This window comes from Haliotis rufescens, unplaced genomic scaffold, assembly GCF_023055435.1.
Source record: "Haliotis rufescens isolate VD_foot unplaced genomic scaffold, xgHalRufe1.0.p SCAF_16, whole genome shotgun sequence".
In the NCBI taxonomy this organism is placed as follows: domain Eukaryota; kingdom Metazoa; phylum Mollusca; class Gastropoda; order Lepetellida; family Haliotidae; genus Haliotis; species Haliotis rufescens.
The window spans coordinates 689796-717522 of record NW_025963846.1 but is presented as its reverse complement, the minus strand read 5'-3'; the positions used below and the strand labels follow the sequence as shown (position 1 = coordinate 717522).

At 38.3% G+C, this 27727-nt stretch overlaps 1 protein-coding gene across 1 annotated transcript; it reads left to right on the top strand.

The window, feature by feature from the left end:
- The first annotated feature begins 46 nt into the window (after positions 1–46).
- LOC124146144 (lysine-specific demethylase 9-like) lies at positions 47–26663 on the top strand. Its single transcript, XM_046516281.2, has 5 exons — positions 47–681; positions 16565–17873; positions 21911–22078; positions 23625–23730; positions 24811–26663. The coding sequence occupies exons 1-5, from the start codon at positions 51–53 to the stop codon at positions 25204–25206; spliced, it is 2610 nt and encodes an 869-aa protein (XP_046372237.2). The 5' UTR covers positions 47–50; the 3' UTR covers positions 25207–26663.
- Positions 26664–27727: the final 1064 nt, after the last annotated feature.

The window sequence follows — 27727 nt, the reverse complement described above, 5'->3', positions numbered from 1 at the left end:
TCACAGAAATTTACGGCTGCCTGAAACTCGAGGTCGAAAGAAGAAACAAAATGGCGGAGGAAGAATCGTCAGAAACACGGCCTGATGACAGTAAGGACAATATTTTCGAAATATTACAAAAGGAAGCAAAATTATCTGCAGAAAATGTCGTAGGAGGGGATACCAAATACAATGCTGGCGTTGACATGCACCACGCTCTCTCGGATTTAAAGAGAGATCATCATGCCATTCATGGATTTAGGAATTTGCCAGGTTTGCAATGCCCACCTGTTCAGACGAACACTGCAAAAGAAGAATTGGATAATTCAGAGGTAAATTCCTCTCCCGAAACAAAGAGACTAAAACTGTCAATGCCTTCGGCACCCCAAGGAGTATCTGATTCATGTGTCAGTCCAGAATCGGGAAAGAGAAGGCGCATTCAGCACGATTATCGACGCCTATCAAGCTCAGGTTATGTTGATGATTATGAAGCAGGTAAAGATCAACGTTTCGCGGTTGGGAACGAAACAGAGTTGGTCCCGGGGACAACTGCAACATCCCCAAGATCTAAAAGCAACACATCTTCACCGAAGACAAGATCCCCAATATCGTTTGGCACTGTAAAGTTTCCTAACTCTGCTGCACAGGATACTGGAGTAAAAATGAATGTTCAGAATAATTCTGAGGTGGATGGCTGTAGAGGTAAGACAATTTTATTGTTATCCGATGTTATGTATAAAATGGAATGTTCTAAGCTGACGTTTATAATATTTGGCATAATTATTCACTTGTGATTCACGACAGTTTATGACAAATAAAGAGGTTTAAATGAGTAGCAGAGAGTGAGAAATGGTGGCCAACACAGCTATGTATCCAACATGAATTTATTACATGACTACACATCTGTATACAATTATTCTTGAGACAAATGCTGATTTTTACACCTGCCTATACCACTGTTCACAAGTACACAGACATTGGTAAAGTGCATTTTGAAAGATGGAAAATATATTTTGCTCCAATTCCCAGACCATGTATATTTTAAGGGGTTATAACTAAAACGGCACTTCAGCAAAACGTCACCGATTGGCAAAAACGTCACCTCGCCTCAAGCGAAGGCTACTAGTGTCTGGCGAAAACGGCACCTTATATTTTTTTTTACCTTGGTAAAATAAATGAAATTTAACTTACATGGTAATTTGCAAACGCCAATAATTGTGAAATGTTGAAACAAGTTTCGTTAGAAATTAGCCTCGACCCCAACAATATTTAACTTCGCCTGTACACTACTCAACTTATGGTGAAAACATTACATGTTTTGAAGTATGAAATAAAAAGCTCTCATACAAACACAAATAACAGGAAATACCATGTGAATACATCAAATTCATTAAATAACACGTAAATACATCAAATACATCCAATAACATGTAAATAAATCAAATACATTCAATAACATGTAAATACATCAAATAACATGTAAATAGACCATAATTACTACTACATGATCGTTCTTATCGTTGTTAAAAATAGAGGTGCCAAATGTGATGCCGTTTTCGCCCAAGAAATTGGTGATGTTTTGCTGAGGTGCCGTTTTAGCCTGCACCCTATTTTAAGTACACTGAAATAGTTCAAAATGAAAAGATGTTTTGTAGAAGAAATAAAGGAGAAAACATTAAGTTTTCCTTGCCTCGCCCACCATGGCTACTACAATGTTACTATGTGTTATGTTTAAATATGGAAATGAGATTAATCTTGTCCATTTTGACCCATTTTCTGGCAAACAACTCTTTAGGAATATATTTCCTTTCCGTAACACTAAAAGAGAGTATTTAAAAGTATTGTCACAGCTTGATTTAGCAATATCAAACATACACCAGTGCAACCTATTACTAAAAAATGCAACCAAATATTTTTGTCTACGTGCAGCGAGTGCATCATCAGCATGTAAAGAAAAATTTCAATTTCACACAACAACAATCACACAATACAACTAGGCTTTATTTACCATATCACTAATTGCTTTCTTGTGTGTAATTCATGACTTATGCTCTGAGATTTTACTTATTTAGTCCAGTTTATGCATGTGTGTTTCAAGTTTGATAAATTTATGGGTACAGGGTGCAGCCTGGTTATCTCTGGTTACTGCAGAACCCCACCGTGGTCTAGTGGTAGAGCTCCCGCCTCAGAGCAGAAGGTCCAGGGTTTGATCCCCGGCCGCGTCACACCAAAAGACGTTAAATGATGGTACTTGTTGTTACCCTGTCTGGCGCTTGGCATTAAGGGGCTAAAACACGGAGTCAGTATACTGTGTCTGAGTGGGGTATTCATGTTAAATTGCGGCATGGTATCTCAGTGATCTAGCACTATAAATCGGCATCAGTCCTAACTAGTACAAGCAGCCACACAAACACACACACGTACATACACGTCGCTATATAACTGCAATAATCTTGGACGCGACGTTAAACCCCATTTCACCTCACCTCTGGTTACTGCAAGTAGCTTTTCATATGAACATGATGAACATTGCACCTGGTGCAAGTTAAATCAAGTTCCTTAAATCAAGCCCTGAATATGACATGATATGGAGATTTATCATTCCTGTCTGTTGTCAGAATAATGTATTGAAAGTTCACTTCTTTCCTAGTTTTGATAATACCAGTAATTTAAGTAGTTTCAGTCAGAGCGACAAGCACATAATCATGATAATAAAAGCCTGATCTATCTTTAATATTGATATTGCAAACACATAACATCATAAATATGTAATACTTATAAACCACACTAAGCAAATGAAAAGACGTTAATGATCAATCCTTAACCATGTTAACTGGTGAATCTGGTTAAAGGTTGTGTTAAACTAACCCAGTGATCATGGTGATGGAGATATATTTATTAAATGAGAGGTAAAATGGCATGAAATGGTCAGTGTTCCCATTTACCGGTAATTACCAGTTTTTTACTGGTAAAATTAGGCTTGAACCGGTAATTCATGTGACTGCCAGTCCCTGTGGACCGGCAAATAAAGTACCTTATACATCCTTGTTGTTGAACAAAACATTGGTGATATTCGGATATGTATATTTTTCGAACAAAGTCAGCATGTCTGTTACCATCAGGATTTCCTGTTGTCTATTTTTTGTGCAAGGAAATTACATTTCGCTTTGCTTTGAGGTTAAATATATATTTGTAGTGACTTAGTCTCGAAATATGACAGCTGAAATTTGTGACTGAACTTTGTGTGAATGATGTGTAGATCTAACTAAGTTAAACTAGGTACTTCAGAGATGACTTCATTGCATTTATTTGTTGAAAGTTGGGACTTACAAAAATTAGAGGGGACTGGTAATTTTTAGAGTTGCCAGTCCACTAGGGCTGTCAGTTTCAAAACCCAACAGGAACACTGAATGGTATGAACATGGTAAATGTGAATTGTAAAACACCTATTTGTACTTTTTAAAATTTATTGAATTAGAAAGAAAATATGTTCTATAGTTATTTATTTATGATATATTTACTGTAGTTGCCTTATTTATGCTTATACAACATGATCAGTTATCTCCCTTCACCTTGCAATTACATGTGCAGTGATTTGAGTGTGGTTGGTACATTGAGATAAAATGCGCACTTCTCCATGTTCTCAGAGTAAAGTGTCATGTCACTATTTTTTGGATTATAAGAAAAGTTATTTCACTGCTTGGTCAATTGGTAATTGACAGTATAATAATAGTCAGTATGTGCCTTAATGTTTATATTTACCAATGTACGATGAACATTTGCTGCATTCAGCCCTTTCATTAGCGACTGAATTTCAACATTGGCGCCCTTATTTTGGTCGCCGATTTGGCTCCCTAATTATTGTTATCTTTACTGTAGAATTAACTGATGTGTAGCTGGATGTTATTCTCAAGACCTTGAGAAAACAATGTCTGCAATATGACAAACTATGCTGTTGTTATTATTTTTTCAAATATTTGTCGTAGTATTGCTTGCAGTTTTTCAAATAAAGTCCAGTTTCGTCCAGTTTTGCATCCAATGAAAAGTGTTGGTGGAGTAGGCTTGGTACATACTGCATAGAATGTGCTATTGCATTGTTTTTATATAGTGGTGGTGTTAAGAGTATTGACTTTGCTGTTTGACAGTGACATCTCACGATGTTTTCTATATTTCGTCAAAAACTTCCAAGAAGTGAAAATGATGAGAGCGGGAGGGAACGTATCAAATCATCATCTGGGGATAATGTGAGGGATGATAGGCCCTAATGAAAAAGGATCTGTGGTTCTGATTATGCGACCGACCCTATAAAATGCTTCCAGTTGTAATGTTTTTTCACTATTAGTAAACCTGATTGACATTTGCTCCGCAGTTTCCCGATTAAAATGAAACTTATATAACCATGATAACTGCACTTTTCATCTGTGTCAATGTACATCTGATAGCTGCTTGTAGCAGTGCGAGGATTCAGTTATGTGAAATTATTATGCTGTGTGCATTGCATCATGCATGTCAAGTTTACAAACTTCTGACATGCGTAGATCGTTCCGCCATACTTGACGACATCATTCCAAAGTGCTTTTCCATCTTTGCTCAGCCAAAAAATGACCGTACTACCAAGTGGGTTGAAAACAGTAGTAGCAGTAACTTTGAAACAAGTAAGTGATGGTGGACTCGATTCTGAGCCGATGGGCACAAATGAAGACTCAGAGAAATCGTCAATGGCAGCAAAAATCGAAGTTAAATCAAAATCTGTCATTGTGGAAAGGAAAAAAGGAATGGCTAACATGATGAATAAAGTATGCGATACTAAAATACAATTCCGAGTCTGATACTATGATTTGCACATATTGTTCATGTTGTTGTGCACAACCTGCATGTTCCGACAAGACAGACTTCGTTGTTGATAGTTCAAATTTGAAAGAGGAAAATCTGGCTGTACATTATATAAGTATGAAACACTTGCTTTTTATTTTCAGAGATATTTGTCAAGACATTTCAAAAGATTTAGAAAATGCTTTTAAAACATGTAATTTATTTCAAGATAAGAGAGAAGCTGGCAACCACAGTAATGTATGGTCAGTGGACCTTGCCCATCTCAGTGCGATGAACACTAGTGTCGCTAAGCTAGTAAACTGGACCAGAGACCGAAATTTCCAAATATGTAATATGTAACTAATCTTAGCCTGAAATATTTATTTTTAAACAGTTGCTTTGGCTCCTACGAAAACCATTTTGGCTCTTGTGTTTTTTTCATGCAGGAGCCAGATGGCTCCTTAGGTAAAACTTAACCAAGAGATGTTCTATGTTCTCTGTTGATATTTTGTGAATCTATGGACAGTGTTAATTATCGATCAATACATTCCAGGTAGGCTCATATCAGTACTATTTATGTTTATTTGCATATATCTATATTATATACACACACATTTGCATTTGTAAGCTTTCACAAAGTTGGTGTGATCACACTGTGATGTTATTCAGTGTTCTAAGTTTAGGGGTTCCTGAGATTTTCTACTATGGCATTGAAATCCAGGGGTGCCCCAGGGATGCAGATTGTCATAACCTCACTACACTGTCAGTTTCTCTGATTAAAAAGTACCATGACTAAGTACAATTTTAAACGTTTAAAGGGGTGTCCCTATGTGTTTACACTCTTGAGGCTAGTAAATGTTTCAAAAGGGTTCAATATTCATTCCTATACTCAAAATCGTACTGGTAAGGTTTAACTAAGAGTTTCCGGTGTCAACAGAGCACACCTTAAAAATCATATTTGTTTATAAGAGCTGCAATAAGTGCCCTAGGCACTTAGAAAAATGACAAAGGGACGCTTATTTAAACCTACACAAGTTAATTTTGTTGTTAGCATGGTTAGAGACAGTGTCCAACCCAGAATTGAAAATCAAGGAGGGACTTGTCCCCCCATCATGTAGAAAATAGGAGGTATTTTTCTTCAAAAATGTCTTATTTTGTATTATGTACTTGAACATCATCATATAAAAGTGTAACAGATCAATATAAAGAACTGAAATGAATAACAATGCTTTGTGCTTTTTTCTATTTTGATTAAAAAGGTATGTAATTCTTTTGTTTTTTGCGCGACATGGTCATTCACTATTCAAAAGATCATCTGCTATGAGAGTCAGCGATTCATATTGTGTGATTTCAGAAACGAAACTAAAACGAACTAAAATGCTCAAAAATATTTTCAGAACTATTCAAGATAGAATATTTATTGTTTTTAAACATCTTGTGAAAGGTTTTTGATTACTAAACAACAAAATACAACATAATTTAGATCAAAGTTTTGATACATTTTCTACTAAAGTAAATCAAATTTCGTTTCCTATGCCAATCCTATCGATAATTTATTCAGCAAGTTGCCAACCCAAGGGACGTCACTCGTGTTCCAACTTCCGGTTGTTATCGATCGGTCTTCGACAGTTGTTTACAGTGTTTGCTGTGAACTGTCTTTCTTCGTTAATTGATTAAAGATTTAGTGAGTATTGAATCTAAAGGTAGGGATAAACAGCTGATAAAGTAAGCGACTGTACAAGAAATTACTATCTCTAGATTACTAGATCTCGCTTTGATTTTTTTATGAGGGGCGATTTGATTTTTTAAAGCATGAATCGCACAGTCGCGCGGCCTGGGTTGGACACTGTAGAGATTGAGCGATAGAGAAGAAACTTAGTTCAAATGTCTTTGAAACTAAAAGTTTTAAATAATCAGAACTAGGCTGCTATAAACCCCTGCTGTTTTGTGTAAAGGATCTCTATAATATAATGATTAGTGTTATCAATACGAGAAACTTGGTATCGTGATACAGTAGATACGTAAATGAGGTTATCTAGCAGGAACTGCTAATACTAAGCTCTGCTCATTGATGTGGTGTTTTCCTACTTGTTAAAAAAACAAATTTCCACAGCAAGTCACTTAGTGTCTGTGCTGAAGGTTATGTTTACTTGGCCAAAGACTCAGTGGTCCAGTTCCAGTACACAGCCAAACTTCACACCTCTTTTCTCTACACTCTCTCCCCACTTGATTCTGGGTGAATGAAAGAAAGAGAACCCATGTTCAAGTTCTTAAATGTAGCTCGCTGCATGCAGATGTGATGGAGGACGACTGGATGAAAGTATATGAATCTGCAGTTGATCAAGGTCCCTACAATAGAATCTGCTTCAACAATTAACAAAGATAATTAAGATAATTGTAGTTCTTAGATGTCTTTGTACCTAATGGGCGGTCGGGTAGCCTCGTGGTTAAAGTGTTCGCTCGTCACGCCGAAGACCCGGGTTCGAATCCTGACATGGGTACAATGTGTGAAGCCCATTTCTGGTGTCCCCCGCCGTGATATTACTGGAATATTGCTAAAAGCGGCGTAAATCCATACTCACTCTTTGTACCTACACTAAATAATCACTGTAGGAAGTGAAAATTTACCGTTACACTGCCAAAAGAAATCCTCCTCCTCTCTATGAAGAATGTGTTTATTGCAAATTTCCGACCGACACATCAAGAGAGCTAACGCCCTCAGGGTGTGGTGGGTAACCACTGTCATAATTTGCTGAGGTTGGTACAGAAGTAACCTATTCTACCCCCAACATCGTCTTTGCTCTCTATTCTAACCCCAACTCTCACTGACTCAATCACTCACTCAATCACAAGTGATGACGATCTTGATATACATGTATTAGCATCAGCATAAAGTGGGGAATGGGGATATCCATTTTTTTAAAAATCTACCACAGTTAGAGAACTTCTTTGATAGGCATTTAGAAGTTGGAGTACTCAGTAAGGATAAGATTAATGGATGAACAACACCTTTATTATAATTAAGAGCAACGTTTCGGTGAAGGTTCTAACACCGTTATCAAGCAAGTGACATACAAAGTATGGTTGACAAGTATATATACAGGTAGGAGGCAACGATAATTATCGTTACTACCAGTTTGTGTACATAACAGGCTTCTCCACTCCAATAAAACTATATCTGATATCTACTCTACTGCATAAACATTGCCTCCTACCTGTATATATACTTGTCAACCATACTCTGTATATCACTTGCTTGATAACGGTGTTAGAACCTACACTGAAACGTCACTCTTAATTGTAATAAACAAGTTGTTCATCCATAAATCTTATCCTTGCTCAGAGAAATTTTACACACTGATGTTACTGCTCATGATCTGAAATGTGTTTGAAACTTTGTGTCATAAATTCATTCTTTATCAGCATTTTTATAGCATTAAGGCCCTTGAATTTCTATTTAGTGCATACTGTGTGAAATGACTGAAGTTACGTGAACATGAATGAAAATTTGCATGCTTATCTAAGATATACATTTCCAGACTGACTTAAAAAATTAGTGCCATAAATTATTTTTTACACAGCTACAGCCCTTGATCCATGTTATTTTATAGGGATGTCACGATAAATCGAAATATCGATATATTGCTATTGGTAAGAACTTAAAGTCAATAAATCGAAAGTTAAATCAGTTTCCGATCAATAGTATCAATTTCAATTAGGAATATCGATAGTTTCGATTGTTTTACAGTTTCAATAAAATACATGCAATGCTGTTCAAATTTGTTTTTCTTTTGATCATGACTGGTAGTAATTTACACATTGTAATGTTAAAGTTTCTTTTTCTTAAATTATTAGGGTAAAAACAAATCAGTCATATCTCAAACCTTACTTTTTATTTGTTGTTATTGTTAATATCATATTCAAAGGAAACTTCAGTTCCAAGGTTTAATTCAACTCTAAAGCTCTCCATCTAAAATGATACACTGAAAACTATCGATATTTATCGCAATAGTTGCGTGCAATATCAATAGTTATCGCAATAGTTTCTTTCAATATGAATAGTTATCGCAATAGTGATTTCCAGACCAATAGTTACCCCTATTATTTTACCTAGTTCACTGCATGGTGTCTGCAAGGAGGACAAGTTTTCTCAGAAACTACTGAAGTTACATGCTTATCTAAAAGATACTGATCAAGACTGAGTTCAAAACTTGACGTTGTAGTGTTTTTTTCTGTTCCGTAGTTGCCCTCCCTTTCTCCATGCTTTAGATTTTGTGCATCCTGTTCAGGAAATCAAGATCCCTTTATGAAAGGAGCAAATGTTCTAATGTGCCCATGGCAGGAGATATTGATAACACTGTTTTCTTGAATGGTACATTATATTTGGTACGTATGCTGAATAGAGGATCAAGGTAATTAAACTGAAACTACGTGCATATACCATTTTATTAAGGAAACTTGAGGCAAGCTATCTAACATGAAACATGTGTTTTCTCAGAAGATAAATCATTCACTGGATGTGAGGATAGCTGTACTATTAATGTTTAATGGCTCAGCAGAACTTCTGTTTTGACAAATGTTTAAAGCCACACTGCTAATGACATGTGTTTTCCCCAACTGGAAGTGCATGAAGGACTTCCATATTAAGGCAGCTGTAGGCACAGCACTTCTGGATTAAGGCTGTTTTGCATTCGCATGATTAGGCATATGTTTTCCCCCAACTGAAACTGAGGTGGTTGTACTGGGAGTGCTTTTTACTGTGTTATTAGGGTAGCTAGAGGCATATGGCATGTCGATTTAATGTTGTACTGCACTGGGCGTATGTTTTTCCCCAACCAAACCTGAAGTGATTATACTGGGAGTGCTTATTACTGTGTTTTTAGGGTAGCTAGAGGCATATGGCATGTTGTTTCAAAGTTGTACTGCACTGGGCGTATGTTTTCCCCCTACCAACCTGAAGTGATTATACTAGGAGTGCTTATTACTGTGTTATTAGGGTAGCTAGAGGCATATGGCATGTTGTTTCAAAGTTGTACTGCAGCGTTAGAAACTAACAGTTTCAGTCCACTAGTCATTATAATGATAACGTATAGCAAAACCCCTAAAACTGGCAAATTTCTACTGGTCCTTAGGATACCTGTACTATGGGGCAGTTTGGTAAGGACTGTGGGACTAGTGCCAATTTCTAACGCTGTACTGCACTGGGCGTATGTTTTCCCCTACCAAACCAGAAGTGATTATACTGGGAGTGCTTTTTACTGTGTTATTTAGGTAGCAACATATGGCATGTTGTTTCAAAGTTGTATTGCACTGGGCATATGTTTTCCCCCTACCAACCTGAAGTGATTATACTGGGAGTGCTTATTACTGTGTTATTAGGGTAGCTAGAGGCATATGGCATGTTGTTTCAAAGTTGTACTGCACTGGGCATATGTTTTTCCAAACTGTTAGTGATATCATTATACCACAAGTGGTTGTAACTTTGTGATTAGAGTAGCTAGAAGACGACTTTCTTGTCCAGTGATGTAATTAAACGTCAAGTGCTTTTTGACTTGCCAAGAGCTCCAGATAACTTTTTGTGCAATTGAGTTTTTACACTAGGGTTTCTATTTTTATTGGGTTATTACATTTTTTAGTGGGTAACCAAAATTTCTATCATCTATTCGTCATTCTAATGTTTTTTATCCCAAAATTAGTGAACATTGTAAGATTTAAAATAAAAATGAAATAATGTTTTAGATGTATATAACTGGTCTTAATATACATGATATATAGGCTTGGCTCAGAAAGTAAATGTGTGTCGGATATTAGCTCCTTTGTACACATGCTGAAAAAGCTTCAATGGGTATTTACGCGTGCTGGTTTTATACATTTAAGTTTTTCATTTAATGCATGCGTTTCTGTACGCAAGATTATTAAAAGTAATTGGGTTTTGAATATTTTTGGGGTGTATTTTACGCAAATATGCTTATCGGTAGCTCTGCTTGTCTTAAGGAAGTTGGTGGCATAGGGTTGGTTAAGTTGTATTGCTAGAGGCAACATGAGGTATTGAAGATTCAAACTGTCTGCTATTGTTAGCTTCACCTGATGTAGTCAAGTTGAATTTGTTCATGTTTGTGGTGGGAGAGGAAATTGTTTGATAGGTCTGCTTCTGATTCTGCATGTAGTAATGCATTACAATTACATTACAATTGCCATCAAAGGCTATACCCCCACTCAAGTTCATGTGTGTTTTTTGTTTGTTGGTTCTGTAACCCCACACTCAACAATGTCCCAGCCATTTTACAGCATTTTTTAAATAACTGAATCTGGTCCCGGCAATCCAGTGATTGATGTCATGAGCATCGATCCATGCAATTGGGATATGTTGACTTGCAGTCAACCAAGTCCCCGAGCCTGACCGCCTGATCCATTTTGTTGCCTCTTACGACCAACATAGATTGCTAGGGATGTTGATTTGGGCTTTGCAGATCATGCAGATGTGCCTAGTTGCAGTGGTGAAAGTTCCAAACGCCCAATAATCAGCACTGGTCCTGGAGTCCTAGCCAAACTGTCCAATAGTTAAGGTATCATAAGGACTAGTAGAAATTTGCCATTTTTAAGGGTATGCTATATGTTATCATTATAAGGACTAGTGGACTAAACATGCTAAACATGTTAGTTTCTTCTACTGATAATAATGTTGTGGTTCCAATTGCACTTATTATTTAATTTGAAAATAGGGTAGGTAGGTAAAAAAATAATATTTAGGTAATAATATTTCATGCTAATTTCACCATAAGCTGGACATTAACATGAAGTGAAATTCATTTTACATAATAGACATATTCTCAGTGATGCATAGATTCTTTGCCACCTAGCTTTGTTTATTTTTAAACATAGTAGCCCTGCTCTGAATTTATCTAATATTTTTCAAAATTTGAAGGCAACAATAGCCTTGAGATATTTCTTTGGTGCAAGAAAAGTTTTCATATTAAAGTCCAATATTTAAACTATACCTTGCACGTTTCTTAAATATAATATTGAAATATACTGGATTTACAACAGTATGTGGGATTAAATACATACTACATAAAATGTTTCTTTTTGACCAAAATCAGGGTCCAGATCCAGACTGTGAATTTCAATTACAAACTGCACAAGCTTGTTGATGTTAGTTTTACAATTTATCACTTGACATCCAACATCAAAGGGACGGGTATCACATGGTCATTGTGTGGATAAGTGACATGTCTTGAGGGTTAGATGGGCAGTCCTTGTCATTTGACACTGAGGTGAGGTTTGAGATAATCCCATCAATTAACATGCTGTAAGAAAGGTGACAGAGTGTGGTTTCACAGGACATTGTATCACAGTCAACAGGGCGAACCAACCTTCTAACATGTTTAAGCGGAAACAGAAACAGCTAGGTAAAAGGAAATCTGTCAGTATAAGAATTCTAATCCTGAAGCAGTCTGGGGATAGATAATATTTTGAAAATAATTATGTATTGTACATAAATATAGAATACTAAACAAGCTCCGGTGTAATACCAATTTTATGAAACGAGTGAAAAGTTCTGGTATCTGACGAGCGAAAGCTTGTCAGATACCACAACTATTCACGAGTTTCATAAAATTGGTTTTACACGGGAGTGAGCTTAGTATTTTATTTATTACTGGCCATTTATAACATTTTTAGAATTATACTGTTGAGTGTGAATAGGCTACACCTACACGATCCACGGCATAATCCAATTGAGTTTAACAGATTAATACTTCAAACACGTCAAAGGTTGAAACTTATGAATTTAATACCATACAACGGTCCACCTTTAGAGTTCAGGCGTCAGTTCCACAAAATTATCGTAGCGTTAAGGTTATCGCAACTCACATACTTTAACTTAGACCAACGACTGTCGTTGTGCTACCGTACGATCGCCTCGTGGAATGGGGCCTTGCACCTCAAAGTTTACTATCAGGTCACAATACCTGATGACGTAAATTGTTGAATTTTGTTGCAAGATCCTTCCGAAACAATGCCATGTGACGTCAGCCTAGCAACAAGGTTGCTGGGGTCATCGAGTGTGCATAAGCTCCTCTCAGTGATCTATCATCTCCACACGCAAAGTCGTTGAATAAGCCAAGGGATGTTGAGAGCTTTCAATATTTGTTCTAGAAACGTGTTCCGAGAGTACATAAGCACGCGTTTTGGTATTACACAATGTGTAATAAAGCTGTATGTTTATTAAACGGGTGATCTCTTCACGGGCAAGTAATAATAGCTTTTATGCCTCGTGAGAATTAGGGTAGGGGAGGTAACTCTAGTCACTTTACAAGGGATTCTGATATCTTACAATATTTGATAAAACGCTAGTGTCCTGATAAGCACGATAAGTGAGGTTCGACTGTATAGTAAATCAAGCTTTTATTTGTTGTATACAAACAGGGTTAGAACTAAACTCAAAAGCTTAAATAACCTGGGTAAAGATAAAATGCTCTTGTAGTATTAACACAATGGGAAAGTTTAGAAATTTGTACTAGCCCACAAAAATTGATACTAGTCACAGGCAAGTGTTAATTTCTAACCCTGATATTAAATACTATGGAAAGTTTCTGTGTCAAACAGATGAATTTTCATATATTTTTTTGATAGTATGCCACTATCTGAGCTAATTTGATATATCATAAAGAAAGTGATGCATTGGTTGACCCAACCCTACTGGAAATGGCTCGAAAGTGTGGAGCATCGTATATTCTTTTTTTAGCGCAAGTATCTTGAAAAGAAAAGTTTTGTTTGTTTTCTTTGTTGTTTAACGCCACACTCAGCAATATTCCAGCTATATGACGGCGGTCTGTAAAAAATCGAGTCTGCACCAGACAGTCCACGCAATTGGAATATGATGACATGCATGAACCAAGTCAGCGACCCTGACCACCCAATCCCGTTAGTCACCTCTTACGACAAGCATAGTCACTTTCTACAGCAATCATGGGTTGCTGAAGACCTATTCTATCCCGGATCTTCATGGGGTTTAATACATTATTATGTAGCCGGTATGATGTACAATGCGATGGCCGAGTAAGACAGTGTGAAAATGTAAATTTAGCGCTGTTGTGCTCAGTTTATTCAAAGTATGTGTTTTGATTTTGTATTGGTAACAACGAATGTTAAAAGTGCTAATGAGGAGGTGTTGCTTGATAAGCACGGCCTGCTAGGCCTGCAAGCTGATTGGGTAATACCACGAATTGGGTAGAAAAGATTCGCGATCATTTCTTTAGTTGTGGGGGGCGGTCGGGTAGCCTAGTGGTTAAAGCGTTCGCTCGTCACGCTGAAGACCCGGGTTCGATTCCCGACATGGGTACAATGTGTGAAGCCCATTTCTGGTGTCCCCCGCCGTGATATTGCTGGAATATTGCTAAAAGCGGCGTAAAACCATACTCACTCACTCACTCTTTAGTTGTGGGGAGACCTGTGTTGAAATATTTAATACCAGTATGGATTTCATGTCAAGAGTACCGGTATAGCTTATGGGGGAGTGTCAAGTAGGGCTGTTACGATTCACTCGCAAATTTGGTAAATTGAACCATATTAATTTATCTTCGTGGCACTAGGTTCGAATATTAACAAAAAAAGGAGTATTTTTTATTTGAACCTGTCTGTTATTTATCAAAGCGAGATATGCAAAGTGTCTTTGCTAAGGCACCTTATTATACTTTTTTTCTCCCAATGAAAAGACATCACAAGCTGATTACCGTGAGCACAGAACACTGGAAGTACCAGTAAAAAATCTGAACTTAATCAACTGTTAATAACACAATTTGACTTCAATCCTTGGTAAAGTCGACGAGACAAACTAACCCCGTCTCTTCAATCTGACAGTCTGAACACGTGTTGCCCCGCTGGGAGGTATGGAATCACTGTTCAGTGCTGTGGGGTCAAACTGTTTTTTAATGACGCTCCACAAATCAGCAAATATGAGATATCACGGTGTGCAATACAAAGATACTGAGGTAATATTCTGTAGCGCTTTGTACAGATCAAAGCGTGCCACATGTCCCACTTGATTCTGGGTGAATGAAAGACACATGGCAATACACGTTCAACTACATGGAGCCAGTTGCCTGGCAGATGTGATGGAGGACAACTGTATGAAAGTGCATGTATATGAATCTACAACTGACCAAGGTCCATACAACCCACGGAGATAAATGTAGTGCTTAGATGTCTTTGTACCTGCACTAAATCTAGGTAGGAAGTGAACATTTACTATTACAAAGCCAAACAAAATAAGATAAAATATCAATAGAACCAGAACAAAACATAAAGAGCTCAAACACTGGATTGTCTGGTCCAGACTCGATTATTTACAGACCGCCGTCATATAGCTGGAATATTGCTGAGTGCGGCGTTAAACAACAAAACAACCAACAAACCAACATAATGATAATAAATAAACATGGTCAAACTGTGTCAAATAATTTATATAATTACTAATACAGCAACTTATGACTTGTTATTACTTTAGGAAATAATTATTCATATTTGTTACCCTATATTCATGATACGTATCATATTCACCTCATAGTGTATTCGTTGTAGCCCTAGTTTTATGTACCCTTGAATTAATGATTTTAAAGTTAAACATCATTTGATCTTTGTGCCCAATTAGAGCCAATTAACCAGAACAGTGAGCTGGTGAGTGTTTGTCCCAGTCCAGGTATCATAAAACACTCAGCTATGTGTATAGTGTAGTGTAACACAAGTGACATGGAGTCTTTGAAGTGTCGATTCATCTTTTCAGTGCTATTTCAAAACAAACTTAACCAATCTGTGTTTAGCAACCTTTTGTGGTCCATTCTTTCAAGATGATGATCATCCTGCTTATCTTCGTCCCTATTGTCGGTCACAGGTTCAAAACATGTAGGGTTCACTTGTGCTTCTTCCCTAGAAATCACCAATTTATCTTCCGAGAAAGAATCACGTTCCATGATCATGATGATAACTCGAAACTATTGTCACTGTCAGAGTTGGCAAGTTATGATAGATTTGAGCTCACGATACTGCAAAAAGGAATGAAGTAAAGTTCTACGATCGATGCTTCATCACTTAATGCACAGATCAGCAAATATTTTAAACAAAGAAAAATCTCGCAACAAAATATATGAAAGTACCGAAACGCGAACAATAAACGTCATTGAAACAGCATGTTTCGCACATGGTTTTCTCACCAAATCGTGTACTCATTTTGTGACATAAATGGCCTTTGTCACATTTCCGTTGTTGAAAGAAACAGTAGTATATTTTAATCCTTTTATCTCACTCATACAAGGATAGTGCTGTGCACAAATGGTCATTGTTTAATTGTGGATGGGAGAATATCCAAAGGTTTCAAAGTGTGAAGAAAAGGTTTACTTTGCCAAGAACGTGTGCTGCCAATCATTGCAGGAAACAGAGGCTTGCTTGATTTGGTGCCAACAGAGGGGCGGGCTAGTTGTGCGATCAAGCATGTAATTTTGGAGGAAATCACCCCCAACTTGGCCATATATGGAGCCTCCTCCGCTGTATTTTACTTTCAGCCTTTGAAATAAATAGACAGGACTAGATTGCTAGTAAACCTTGTTTACGTGATGCTTTCAATGTTTTGAATATTATATTTGCATTAACGATATTACGATCTATTCAATTCTGCAAAGTTGTTTATACCAATGAGACAGATTAATGCCTTACTATAATTCTTTTTTTTAGATCAAGTGATAAATGTTTTCAAAAGTCTTTAACTTTGTGTTTTTAGGTGATGGCAAAATAAAGACAGACAGTCATGAAAGTAGATCCCCACACAAGGACAGGCACAGGGGCCATTATTCACACAGTCAAGATAAGAAGGATTCTAGTCAGCATCCCGACACATCCCACCATCATAGTCGGCACCACCATCACCACTCACACTCACACAAGTCAGCTTACAAAGACCATGCCCTGGACCGTCACAACGATAAACAAAAAAATGTAAATGGATCCGTGTCAAATGATCGTTATGGTTCTGACACCATCAACAAACGTTCTTTTAAAGTTGACGCCGTCAAAACAGAAGTAATTGCCAAGGTCGAACACACAGCTTCTTTGAATCGAACTGTTGGCCAATCCAAACCTACCAACAATCAGCCGAGAACGCCAACAAAGAAACGAATTGTTAGCAATTGTGGTGTCCAGGTTAACCTGAGACGGCGAACTGATACAAAGTCAGTTCAGGTGTCACTTGGCAATCCAAGTGGTTCAGTTCATCGGGTCACTAATGGAGACAGACATCATGCTCCTAAAGAACATCTTGTCGGTCACCAAAAGCAAAGAATCAAGATCTCACAAGGAACTCAGACTTATGAAGCAGTTGCACCTCCTCCAGTTACCACTTTACCTCCTTCATCGAACTATGTAGCTCCTACTGCAAGCTTTGATGCTAAAGTCCATATGAACAAAACCCAGACTCAGGTACCTGGTCTCATTCAGTCAAAATTTAGCAAGTACATCCATGTTGAAAAGTATGCCAACGGAGGGGCGCATGTCGTGCACACGTACCAAGATGAATTGTCAGAACTCAGCAAGGAAGAAATGAAAGAGTTTGTGTCCGAGTATTTTGACCTTGTGTATGGAGAAACGAATGGTTCTGCCAATTTCGTGATGGGTATTGTCCATCGGGCGGCTGAAAACTTGCCCGACTTTATTGACTATTTTGGTGACTTGTATCCCAATCTCACCGTTAAAGCAGGTGTTCTGGGAAAGTCAGACATTGAAACTATGACAATAGCTAAGTACAGGGAACAGGTTATAAAAACGTATCAAAATGGAACGTACAGGTCAGGTCCACTCTTGCAGATCAGTCTCGTTGGAACAGTTCACGAAGAAGTGGGAGATTATTTCCCAGAGTTCCTCGATTTATTGGAAGAAAATCCTTTCCTTAATGTTGTGATGCCTTGGGGGAAACTGGCAGCTATCAAACTGAATTCCCGGACTGAAAGCAATGATGGTCCTATATTATGGGCCCGACCTGGTGAACAACTGGTACCAACAGCTGACATGCCAAAATCTCCTTTTAAAAGAAAAAGGTGAGTTCGCATTTGTTGATAAACTATTGTTGTTTGTGATCTGTCTCCCATGTGTAATGGGGGGGGGGGGGCACATGTGGCCCAAATTTGTAAGGCCCTGATTGTGTTTCTAGGTTCGTCAGTGCCCTACCTGTGCTTGCTGGTTTCACCAAAGTGGTAAACGGCTAATATCTGTAAATCATGGTTTTATGTGACAGACAAATGTCCGTCCAGTACGCTCAAATGTTAAGATTGGACACAGAGAAAGAATACACTGCATTTCGACGGACGCACAATAATATTAACTTTACCTTCAGCATATTAGGAGCAGTTGTGGGTGTCTGTTATCATCCATCAATCATGACGATGTTCAACGGGTTCAAAGTCAGTCAGGCATTGCAGCCATGGCGACAACAGACCTTTTTGCACAGGTGCATTGACCTAGTGGAACCACACACCTTTAGTAAGTTTTCCACATTTAGCCACAAGATTTGCAAAATATTGGCCATTAATGGTCTGTTTCCTTTGTAATCTCTGAAACCGAAGCCATCACCTTGCCCGCTGAGGAAACAGACTTTGCCTTCTTATCTGGAGGAGACATGAGATGTTTCAACTGCCTGGACTGTTGTTTGGTCTCTGGCTGATAGTGGCGAACCCAACTCTCAAGACTCACCCATGGTTACAAATCTCTCAACGAAATCAGCTGGGGCTCCTTCAAATCTGCCTAAATTCTCACGAGACATGATGAACCTGATCAGGAATCAGAAGCCTACGAGCCTTGGAGCCTTGGAGCCCAGTATGCTGAAACCTTTGTCATGCCCAGTTCATTGCTCATAATGGCCTAAACTCTGTCACGATGGATGCCTACATTATCGGCTATGTGATGTGTTATGAGTCGTCAATCATCCATAAGCATATCACATATTTTTTAAACATTTTCCTTAGTGGTGTCAGTTGGGGGTCTTCCTGATGTTGAATCATCTTCAAGGCTGTATCGTCTCTTCGTGAAATCCACTGCCTGCCCAGTTCATAACAGTGGCAAAAGAAGGAGTATCATCCCATAAAGTTGACCCCATGTCCGCATGGATGACTGTACCATGGTGGCCAATTGTGTCCAATTTTATCAACAGACAATCTCATTAAAATCAGATCTTAGTTCTTGCTACCGCTAAACAAAGATCTGAGGACATCCCATTAAGGATCACGTCAGACCGACCTTGCACAAACTTTGACCGACCAATGGAATGACTGACAAGAAGTTGACATTAGCCAATCAGAAGGCAGCTTTCTCAGAATACCCGGGGCTGCAAGATTATAAATCACATTCGACTGTCACTTTCATGATCTGGTAAGCGACGCTCTGTTTGGTCGGATGAAAGGTGGTTCTAACGTGACCCCTAATGGGATGTCCTCAGATCTTTGTTTAGCGGTAGCCAGAACTAAGGTCTGATTTTAATGAGATTGCAACAGAGATTACCTAGTTACTTTCAAGCCTGCAGAAAAGTTCTACCTGGCTGTGTATTTGATTCAAATGCAGTCTGTAAGCATGTGAAGTATTCTACTTGATACATGGAAACTGTTAAGGGTGTACAATACACCCTTCGTATTTCGGCTCAGATCTTTTCAGCCACCCCTTGTAGTAATGGGGGTTGTGAATATAAGAAAAATGTTCATATCAGTGTGACATGATCTGACCTGATGATGACATTTAAATTCATGACCTACTGAAAATTTACATAAATTCTTTTTTTATCTATGGATTTATCATGTTTATGTCTAATGTTTTCCTGGTGAATTGTCATCTGTGTAGACTTCCTCATTATTAGTTTTTTGACATATCTCTGCTAGCACTGTGGATAACCGCATTGTTTCCTTATTTCTAGACTTTTTGTAAACAGTTTCCCATAGACCAGATAGCCTGGGCCACCCATGCCCCTCTTTGGTATTGAAGTGTGTCCCCATGAAGAACAACCCATGCTTGTTGTAAAAGGTGACTCTGCTTGTCGTTAGAGGCGATGAACGGGATCGGGTGGTCAGGGTCGCTGACTTTGTTGATGCACACCATCATATCCCAGTTGCTTCGATCGATGCTTATGAAATTAATCACTGGATTGTCTGGTCCAGACTGGATTACTTACAGACCGCTGTCATATAGCTGGAATATTGCTGAGTGTGGTGTTAAACAACCAAACCAACCAACCAACCAACCAACAAACATGAAGAACACTTTTGATCAATCTTGAATGTCATTTCACCATGAGCTTGATAATACGCCATTGTAATTTTAAAAGTTTTATTAATTTTGTGAATGATTCTGTGAATAATTCTGTTCATTAAGCATGTACATATATAAATATGCATGTGTTTCTCCAGGTTAATTGTGCTGAAATTCACGTGTCCCTGGCTTCATATAATAAATATTTTTGTTTAAAAAATATAATTTCTAACACTGTGATTTTCGACTTCATCACCTCATTTTTTTTTGGTAAAAAAGGGTTTCAGGCACCAAAAAATTATTTTAACAGTGTGTTACAATTCTAACCATGCCATCGGCACTTTCTTACCCTGACAAGACAATCCTTATTTTGACAGGATAAACAAATTATTATCCATAAACAAGACAGTGGCAAGTGCAAACCAGCATTTCAATATTTTGTTTAAATGACAGTGTTTTCACTTTTCAGGATTCATATTCCCTGTACATGAGTTGCCAACACTAAGAAATCTTATTTCTTACATAAATACCAAGTAACATTGCTTATTACATGAAGCCAGTGCTCGGCGTAATTTTGCGCAAGTTACTAGACAAACACATTGATGACCATAGGAACAGGATCATTTCCCGAAAATAAACCTTAGGATTACCCATCTCAAGAAAATGAAGGGGCAAACAGAGCTCCAGATAAGCTGCGTATCTGCGTAAAATACGCATCAGAAATGCAGAAATACGCAATAAGATAAAATCCAAGAGTATCAAATACGCAACGAACATTACAGATACGCTACAAAAATAAAACTTGTGCGTATCATCAAAATATTGTGAAGTAACCCTGCGTATTCGCGTATTTAAAATTATAAACAGGCATTCCGTCAACCTTGCCAAACTCCACGATGACAGTTACATCATGATCATTTGCCATCACACTTTCTTGTGGAAGTATCATGGTATTTTTTAGTCCTATAAAGCTCTCGAACCCACACGACACAAGTTTGCAAGGACTAGATGAATAGTGTTTTTAAATATTTAACTTAAATACCCACATGTGTAAAAACTAGTGGGTAACAGAAATTTGAATACCCAGATAGAATTACTGATACCCAATGATTTTAAAATGCATGGGTAAAATACCCACAACACCAAAAGCTTATCTGGAGCTCTGGGCAAACCTAATGTACAACTGCTTATGATCTTGCCACTAATGCTTACTGTGACATGACATTCACAGAGATCGTCGATGGATCAATAGTATTCTGTCTGTTGGCACACTACATTTCCAAAGAGCATGCCAAAACACTTTTTTGAGCACACCTAAAAAAACATGCGATCCCTGCTGGACACGTTCATTATTTGAGTATTAGCCAGGCCTTGTTTGCAAACATTAGGTTTCACGACTATGCTTGTCGTAAGAGGCGACTAACAGGATCGGGTTGTCAGGCTCTCTGACTTGGTTGATGCATGTCATTGTATCCCAATTGCGTAGGTTGATGCTCATGATGTCAATCACTGGATTATCTGGTCAAGACTTGATTATTTACAAACCGCCATCATAATATTGCTGTGTGCGGCGTTAAACATGTTAAACAACAAACGAATGAACAAACTCAGATGGGGGGAGATTTGAGTGGGTTCTGTCTAGCCTATACGATGTTAGTATCGTCCAAAAGAAATACTTTCGGCACAAGTCATTACAATTACGAAGGTGAAGGAGGGTTAATTGTCAATATGAAAATTGTTCAGAAGGTTGGCGCATCAAATGTTTTGCAGGATGAGTTGATTTTTCTTTTCTGATGAAACATTGAAGACATGGAAGCTGATTTTTGTTTGTTTGTTTACACAGAGGTTTGAATGAGCTGAAGAATCTACATTACCTTCCCCGAGCCACGGAGCCAAGAGAAGTCCTGGTGGAAGACCGTACCCGTTGTCACGCTGACCATATCGGGCAGGGGTTTGACCGCCTGACCACAGCAGCAGTTGGTGTCCTCAAGGCTGTCAACGGTGGAGTAAAGTAAGCTAGGAGTCGCATATTTCTGTCAGAAAAGAAAGATGGAAACTGTGGATTAGTCGTATAAATATCCCCATACAAAAAGGCAACTGGGCTTGTCGTAAGAGGCGACTAATGGGATCGGGTGGTCAGGCTCGCTGACTTGGTTGAAACATGTCATTGATCCCAATTGTGTGGATCGATGCTCATGATATCAATCACTGGATTGTCTGGTCCAGACTCGATTATTTAACAGACCGCCGTCATATACTGTATTCGACGTAATAAGCGCCCAGGGGCCCTCAAAGTTAGAAATAGGGGGCTCTGATTAGAATATAATTTTGGGGGAAAAAAGAGAGTTGAAGGATAAATTACGTGGTTTATGCTGACAGCCTGAAATGTTTATATGCAACAGATATATTTTTCCAGAATTTAATTGCCCATAATTAAGGGTGTATATAACACAGGAGTGCGTATTATACACGAATAAATAAGTCTTTTGTACATTGATCAATCGGAAGGGGTGCTAATTGGGATAGTTCACCAGCCAATATATAAGCAATTATTGCCGTGGGTGCTTATAAGAGCGGGTCGCTTATTACGTCGAATACGGTAGCTGGAATATTGCTGAGTGTGGCATTAAACAACAAACCAACCAATCCATACACAAATCTATCCTCTTTTAATCAGTGTATTGTGTATATGTCAATTTTGTTGTGATAATGGCCCTTTTGTCACCAATGTTTTCTTTTGAGCATACTCCCTGTGGTGTGATGTTAAAAATAGCCATCCAATCAAAGTCCAAGAGACACTTGGAGATAAGGTAGAGGTGTCATGACACTACTGCTGAATGTATGCTCTACAATACATTGGCTCATCATGATAACCTGAATGTGTATGCTCATTTTATTTGACGACAGGTGAAAAGAGTGTTATGCTTCTATGAATTTTTGCACATTACAAACATTATCCTTTTTGTAGACGGGGGCATTCGGGTAGCCTAGTGGTTAAAGCGTTTGATTGTTACGCCAAAGACCCGGGTTTGATTTCCGACATGGGTACAATGTGTGAAGCCCATTTCTGGTGTTCCCTGCTGTTATATTGCCGGAATATTGCTAAAAGCGGCATAAAACCTCACTCACTCACTCACTTATTGTAGACATGTAATTGGTGTCAACATTGTTTCTTTTCATGATGCTGGTAGTGTAATCATGTATTAGCAATTTTAAATATTAGTAATCATACTAGTCCAGTGAGCTTGGTCTTTCTGTTTATGGATTGACTGACTGGAGCCAAAACTTCAATCTTTTATATAATATAAGTAGTTTGCATTTATCTTATACTAGGTGTTTTAGAAATATTCAAAGATAAATCTCTGAAATTGTCAAAATTAAAAACGCAACGTCTATGGGAACTCAATAATAATGTGATGAAATGTGGCCCGAGGTCAAATCTAGCAATTAATTTGTTAAGGCCAAAACTTTTATTATGTGTTTTCATTTTCTTATTTATGCTCTGGTTGGTTGAATCTAAATACTAAACCTGCTAAATATGATGCCTTTTATTTTAGAGATCAGTCAAGGGTTGTCAAAGATGTAATCTGTTTTGATGCAAAAGACTTCTTTGATTTGACGACCAAGTTGCACCTAGATTTGCACGAGCCCCCTGTGTCGCAGGTGAGTTCACACACAGTGCATTGGCAGTCCATATGTCATGAGAAAATGTGTAAACATTGCACAGAATCCAGAACAATCAATTTCATGGGTTATATTTCTTGGATCAAGAGGGGTACTTCTCTCTTATTTTATGCAGTTTAATATATTGTGGTAGAGAGTCCGCCCGGAGAGCGGAGGTCCAGGTTCGATCCCCGGCCACGTCATACCAAAAGACGATAAAAGATGGTACTTGTTGTTACCCTATCTGGTGCTCGGCACAAAGGGGCTAAAACAAGGACTGGTCGGCTCAGAGAATGTATACTATGATGTCTGAGTGGGGTATTCATGTTAAACTGCGGCATGGTATCTCAGTGAGCTAGTACTATAAATCGGCATCAGTCCGGACTAGTACAAGCAGCCAAAAACACACACACTTGCATGCACATCGCTATATAAGTAAAACCCAATTTCACCTCACCTTCATCAGGTGCATGAATGCCATGAGGCAGAGAGCATAATATATGTACATGTAAGAACAACACAATTAATAAGATAACAATAGGTGGAAAATAACAAAGGGTAGAAACTAACAAGGGGAGCCAACAGATGATTGGTGCTGACTGGTGATTAGCAATGGAAGCCAACACTTCACAGTAATTAGCGCTGACGCCACAATTATGTTTCTAGGTTTGTCAACACCATACCCATGCTTGTGGGTTTCACCGAAGTGGTAAAGTCTGAGACCTGCATCACTTGGGGCTTTCCTCCCACATTAAGCTGACACGCAGCGATATAACTGGAATACTGTTAAAAGCGGCGTTAAACCCAACTCACTCAGTTAGCGCTGATGGTATGGAAGCCAGTGCTTAAGTCAATAGATAAGTAATATGGATAAGTAAAGGGCGCTGGGCAAACGGGAGGCTTGGGGTAATAGCAATGATAGGAAGTTAGCGCTGATAGGTAGTTAGCACCCAAGGTGAAGGAATGGACTACTCATGCTGGTGTTGAAGGTAACATGGCTATAAAAAGCTGACTTACCAAGAATGCAACGGAAAATATCATCCAATGAGTAATTGTCGCAATCTTGTTTCTAATCACCAGTGTGTCACCTGGGTTGAAGACGCCAAGTTGAATCAGCTCCACAGGGAAGGTATTCGCTACGCTCGCATTCAGCTTTGTGACGACGACATCTACTTCATCCCGCGCAATGTCATCCACCAGTTCAAGACAGTGTCTTCAGTCACCAGCATCGCTTGGCATGTCCGACTAAAACAGTACCATCCTGATTCACAAAACTCTGCAACAGACTCTGAGGAAAATGTGTTGTCAGAGAGCAGTGTCACTGAAGAAAGATCCTTTAGTGAGTCCGAGTTGAAATCAGGAATAGTCAGCCATGTGCCCGAGCCAGAGAAGGTTCTACCGCCCTCAGAGGTCACGCCCCCCGTGACCCCGGTGACCCCAGTCAAGGTGGAGACCCTGAGCCCCGAGACCTCATGATCAAGATTGCAGTGTCCATCATCACATTGTAAGGACAAACTCATACAGTGGTTATTTTGTACATGTTCACACGTTTTAGAAGGGACAGGATGATATTACAGATATTTTGCCCACGTTTCTTGTAGATTTGGCATTATTTTTGTGAAGTGCATCATTGAGAAAAGTGCTACCAAACAGAGGTTTGTTGATACAGTGTTTCCTGTGACTTGAAACACAAGTGCCATGGTCAATACTGAATCTATGGTGGTGGCTTTGTACATGCCAGTTTTATCCCGCTGTGTCGTATCTTGATTTCCCCGAACATGCCCTTGATGAATAATGTCTCGTACCTGTGTCTGGGTCACACATTGTTTCAACACTATCACATGATCTTCGTCGAATAGATCCGTCCAAACGCTTCTGTTGTTTTTGTTCACTATTTGTCAACCTTACGATGTAGACAGACAAGCATTTGGGAAGCCCAGGATGCACTTGCACAAAGTGATCTTAGAGCTACGCTGATCGTAACTCCAATACTTTGACTTACAATAATCATTGCGCTGAGAACACTTTGTGCTACTGGGCCCTGGTGGGTTTAGGGATACACTATGCAGAGTTGTGTCCCTTTGCTGTCTGGATGTGATGATGATGGATTTGACTCTAAAATTCATCTCCATCGCCCAGGATCATCTTGCACAACGTGATCTTACAGCTACGCTGATCGTAACTCCAATACTTCGACTTACAATAATCATTGCTCTAAGATCAGTTGTGCAAGTGAGCTCTAGTGGGTTTAGGAATACACTATGCAGAGTTGTGTCCCTTTGCTGTCTGGAAATGCTGATGATGGATTTGACTCTAAAATTCATCTCCATCCCAATCCTTGGTGTCAGCACCATATGCTTGCTTGTGGCTTTCACCAAAGTGGTTTACATTTTGACCATGTCAGTGTGGCATTTCCTCTGACATTAAGCAGACACTGTTGTTTGACGGAATACTAGCTTCATGAATCCACATCATTATGAAACAGATGAAATAGATGATTATCCAGAGTCATCTTTCACCCATAGAAATAATTTCACAATTAATTTTTGTATGGAAACAATGAACTAATGTTATGCCTGTGAACACATATGCATATGTAATTATATATTTCCTTGAATCAGCCTATTATAAACAAAGCTTCAATCATCAATAACTCATCCAGAATTCATGGTTTTCACCATTATAACAGGTCAAATCCATTAAGTTATTCATTTCACACGCTAAGTTATTGTTGTACAAATATTATTGTATGTTTGTGGTTGTTTTCAAAGAGAGATTTAATGAATTGACACCTACCTGGACCTATTCAAGGGAAGTAATTCATTGAATAGTGATCTAAGGGACGTAACCCTTGCTTATATTGTCTCCCCTTTGCCAGTAGATCGAATCTCGATAACAACATGGTGAATTTTGTTTTTCCTCGACATGCCATTCACAATGACTGAATAGCAGAAAGTGGACGTTTCGGTTTTTCGTTGTCTCTGAAATATGTTAGTGGTATGGTTGTTTTGCATAAGGTCAATTAGATGTAAAAAAAATTGATATATGATTTTATGCATAGCACCTTGCCAAATAGGTGTCATTTTGTCATGTATGCTCTTGTGAAAAATTGAAACCTTTTTCTGTACAAACTGCTCAGTTTTGTTTTGGGAGACTTTTACAAGACATTTTGCCCTCAACATCATAAAATGCACAACTCACAATCATCTATCAGAGTTGTGTAAAGTCAACACAATTAGGGATGTTTTGAATATAACAATTCATTAGATCAGATATTGAGAAGGAAGAAAAGATAAATATTCTGCTACAAAACCATCCAAAGTCCTCTATAAGTTACCTCTCTTGTTTTCTATTGGATGAAAAAATGGAAACTTTTCTTTCACAGGTTTTGTGAATAAGTTGTTCTTAGTATGAAATGTCCCCCCTGAGCAGTTCATAGACTGTAGTGTACACTGAAGTGAATATGTGTTTACAACCTCAGGTGCCGTCTAGTTTTAAACATTATTGATGTTGTGAAAACGTGTTGAATTTTATATTTTATCACCCTGTTTGAAGTTGTAGAGTAGAGTTGTAATGTAGACTTCATGCCATGTTAAAAGCAATAAAACCTGAAATGACCTACCTTGATATATGTATCATGCACTCTGATCAAGTAATGTTTTTGTACAATAGCGGTAAAACAGATACAACATTTCAAATACGTATTTGTAGTTGATAATATATCAGGGCTAAAATAATGACAGTAATGGTTAAATTTATGGATTTTCTTCTTTTATGGACCATTCCTTTAGATTGACATTGAGGCGAATCATTTGCATAAAGTCAAATGTGTTTGATAAAATTGACCTAATTGTTTTGGTCAGCCAAACTGGTTGACCATCCAAATGACAAGCGACCAGAGCCTCGTTCCACAAAGCGACCTTAGCGCTACGACATTCGCAAACCTATTTATGGGTGTTACAATCACCTTAGCGCCACGACATTCATAAGCCTTTGT

Coding starts and splice junctions, on each gene's coding strand:
- LOC124146144 (XM_046516281.2), top strand. CDS start 51: ATGGCGGAGGAAGAATCGTCAGAAACACGGCCTGATGACAGTAAGGAC. Junction 682..16,564: donor TGAGGTGGATGGCTGTAGAG/GTAAGACAATTT, acceptor TTGTGTTTTTAG/GTGATGGCAAAATAAAGACA. Junction 17,874..21,910: donor TCTCCTTTTAAAAGAAAAAG/GTGAGTTCGCAT, acceptor TTGTTTACACAG/AGGTTTGAATGAGCTGAAGA.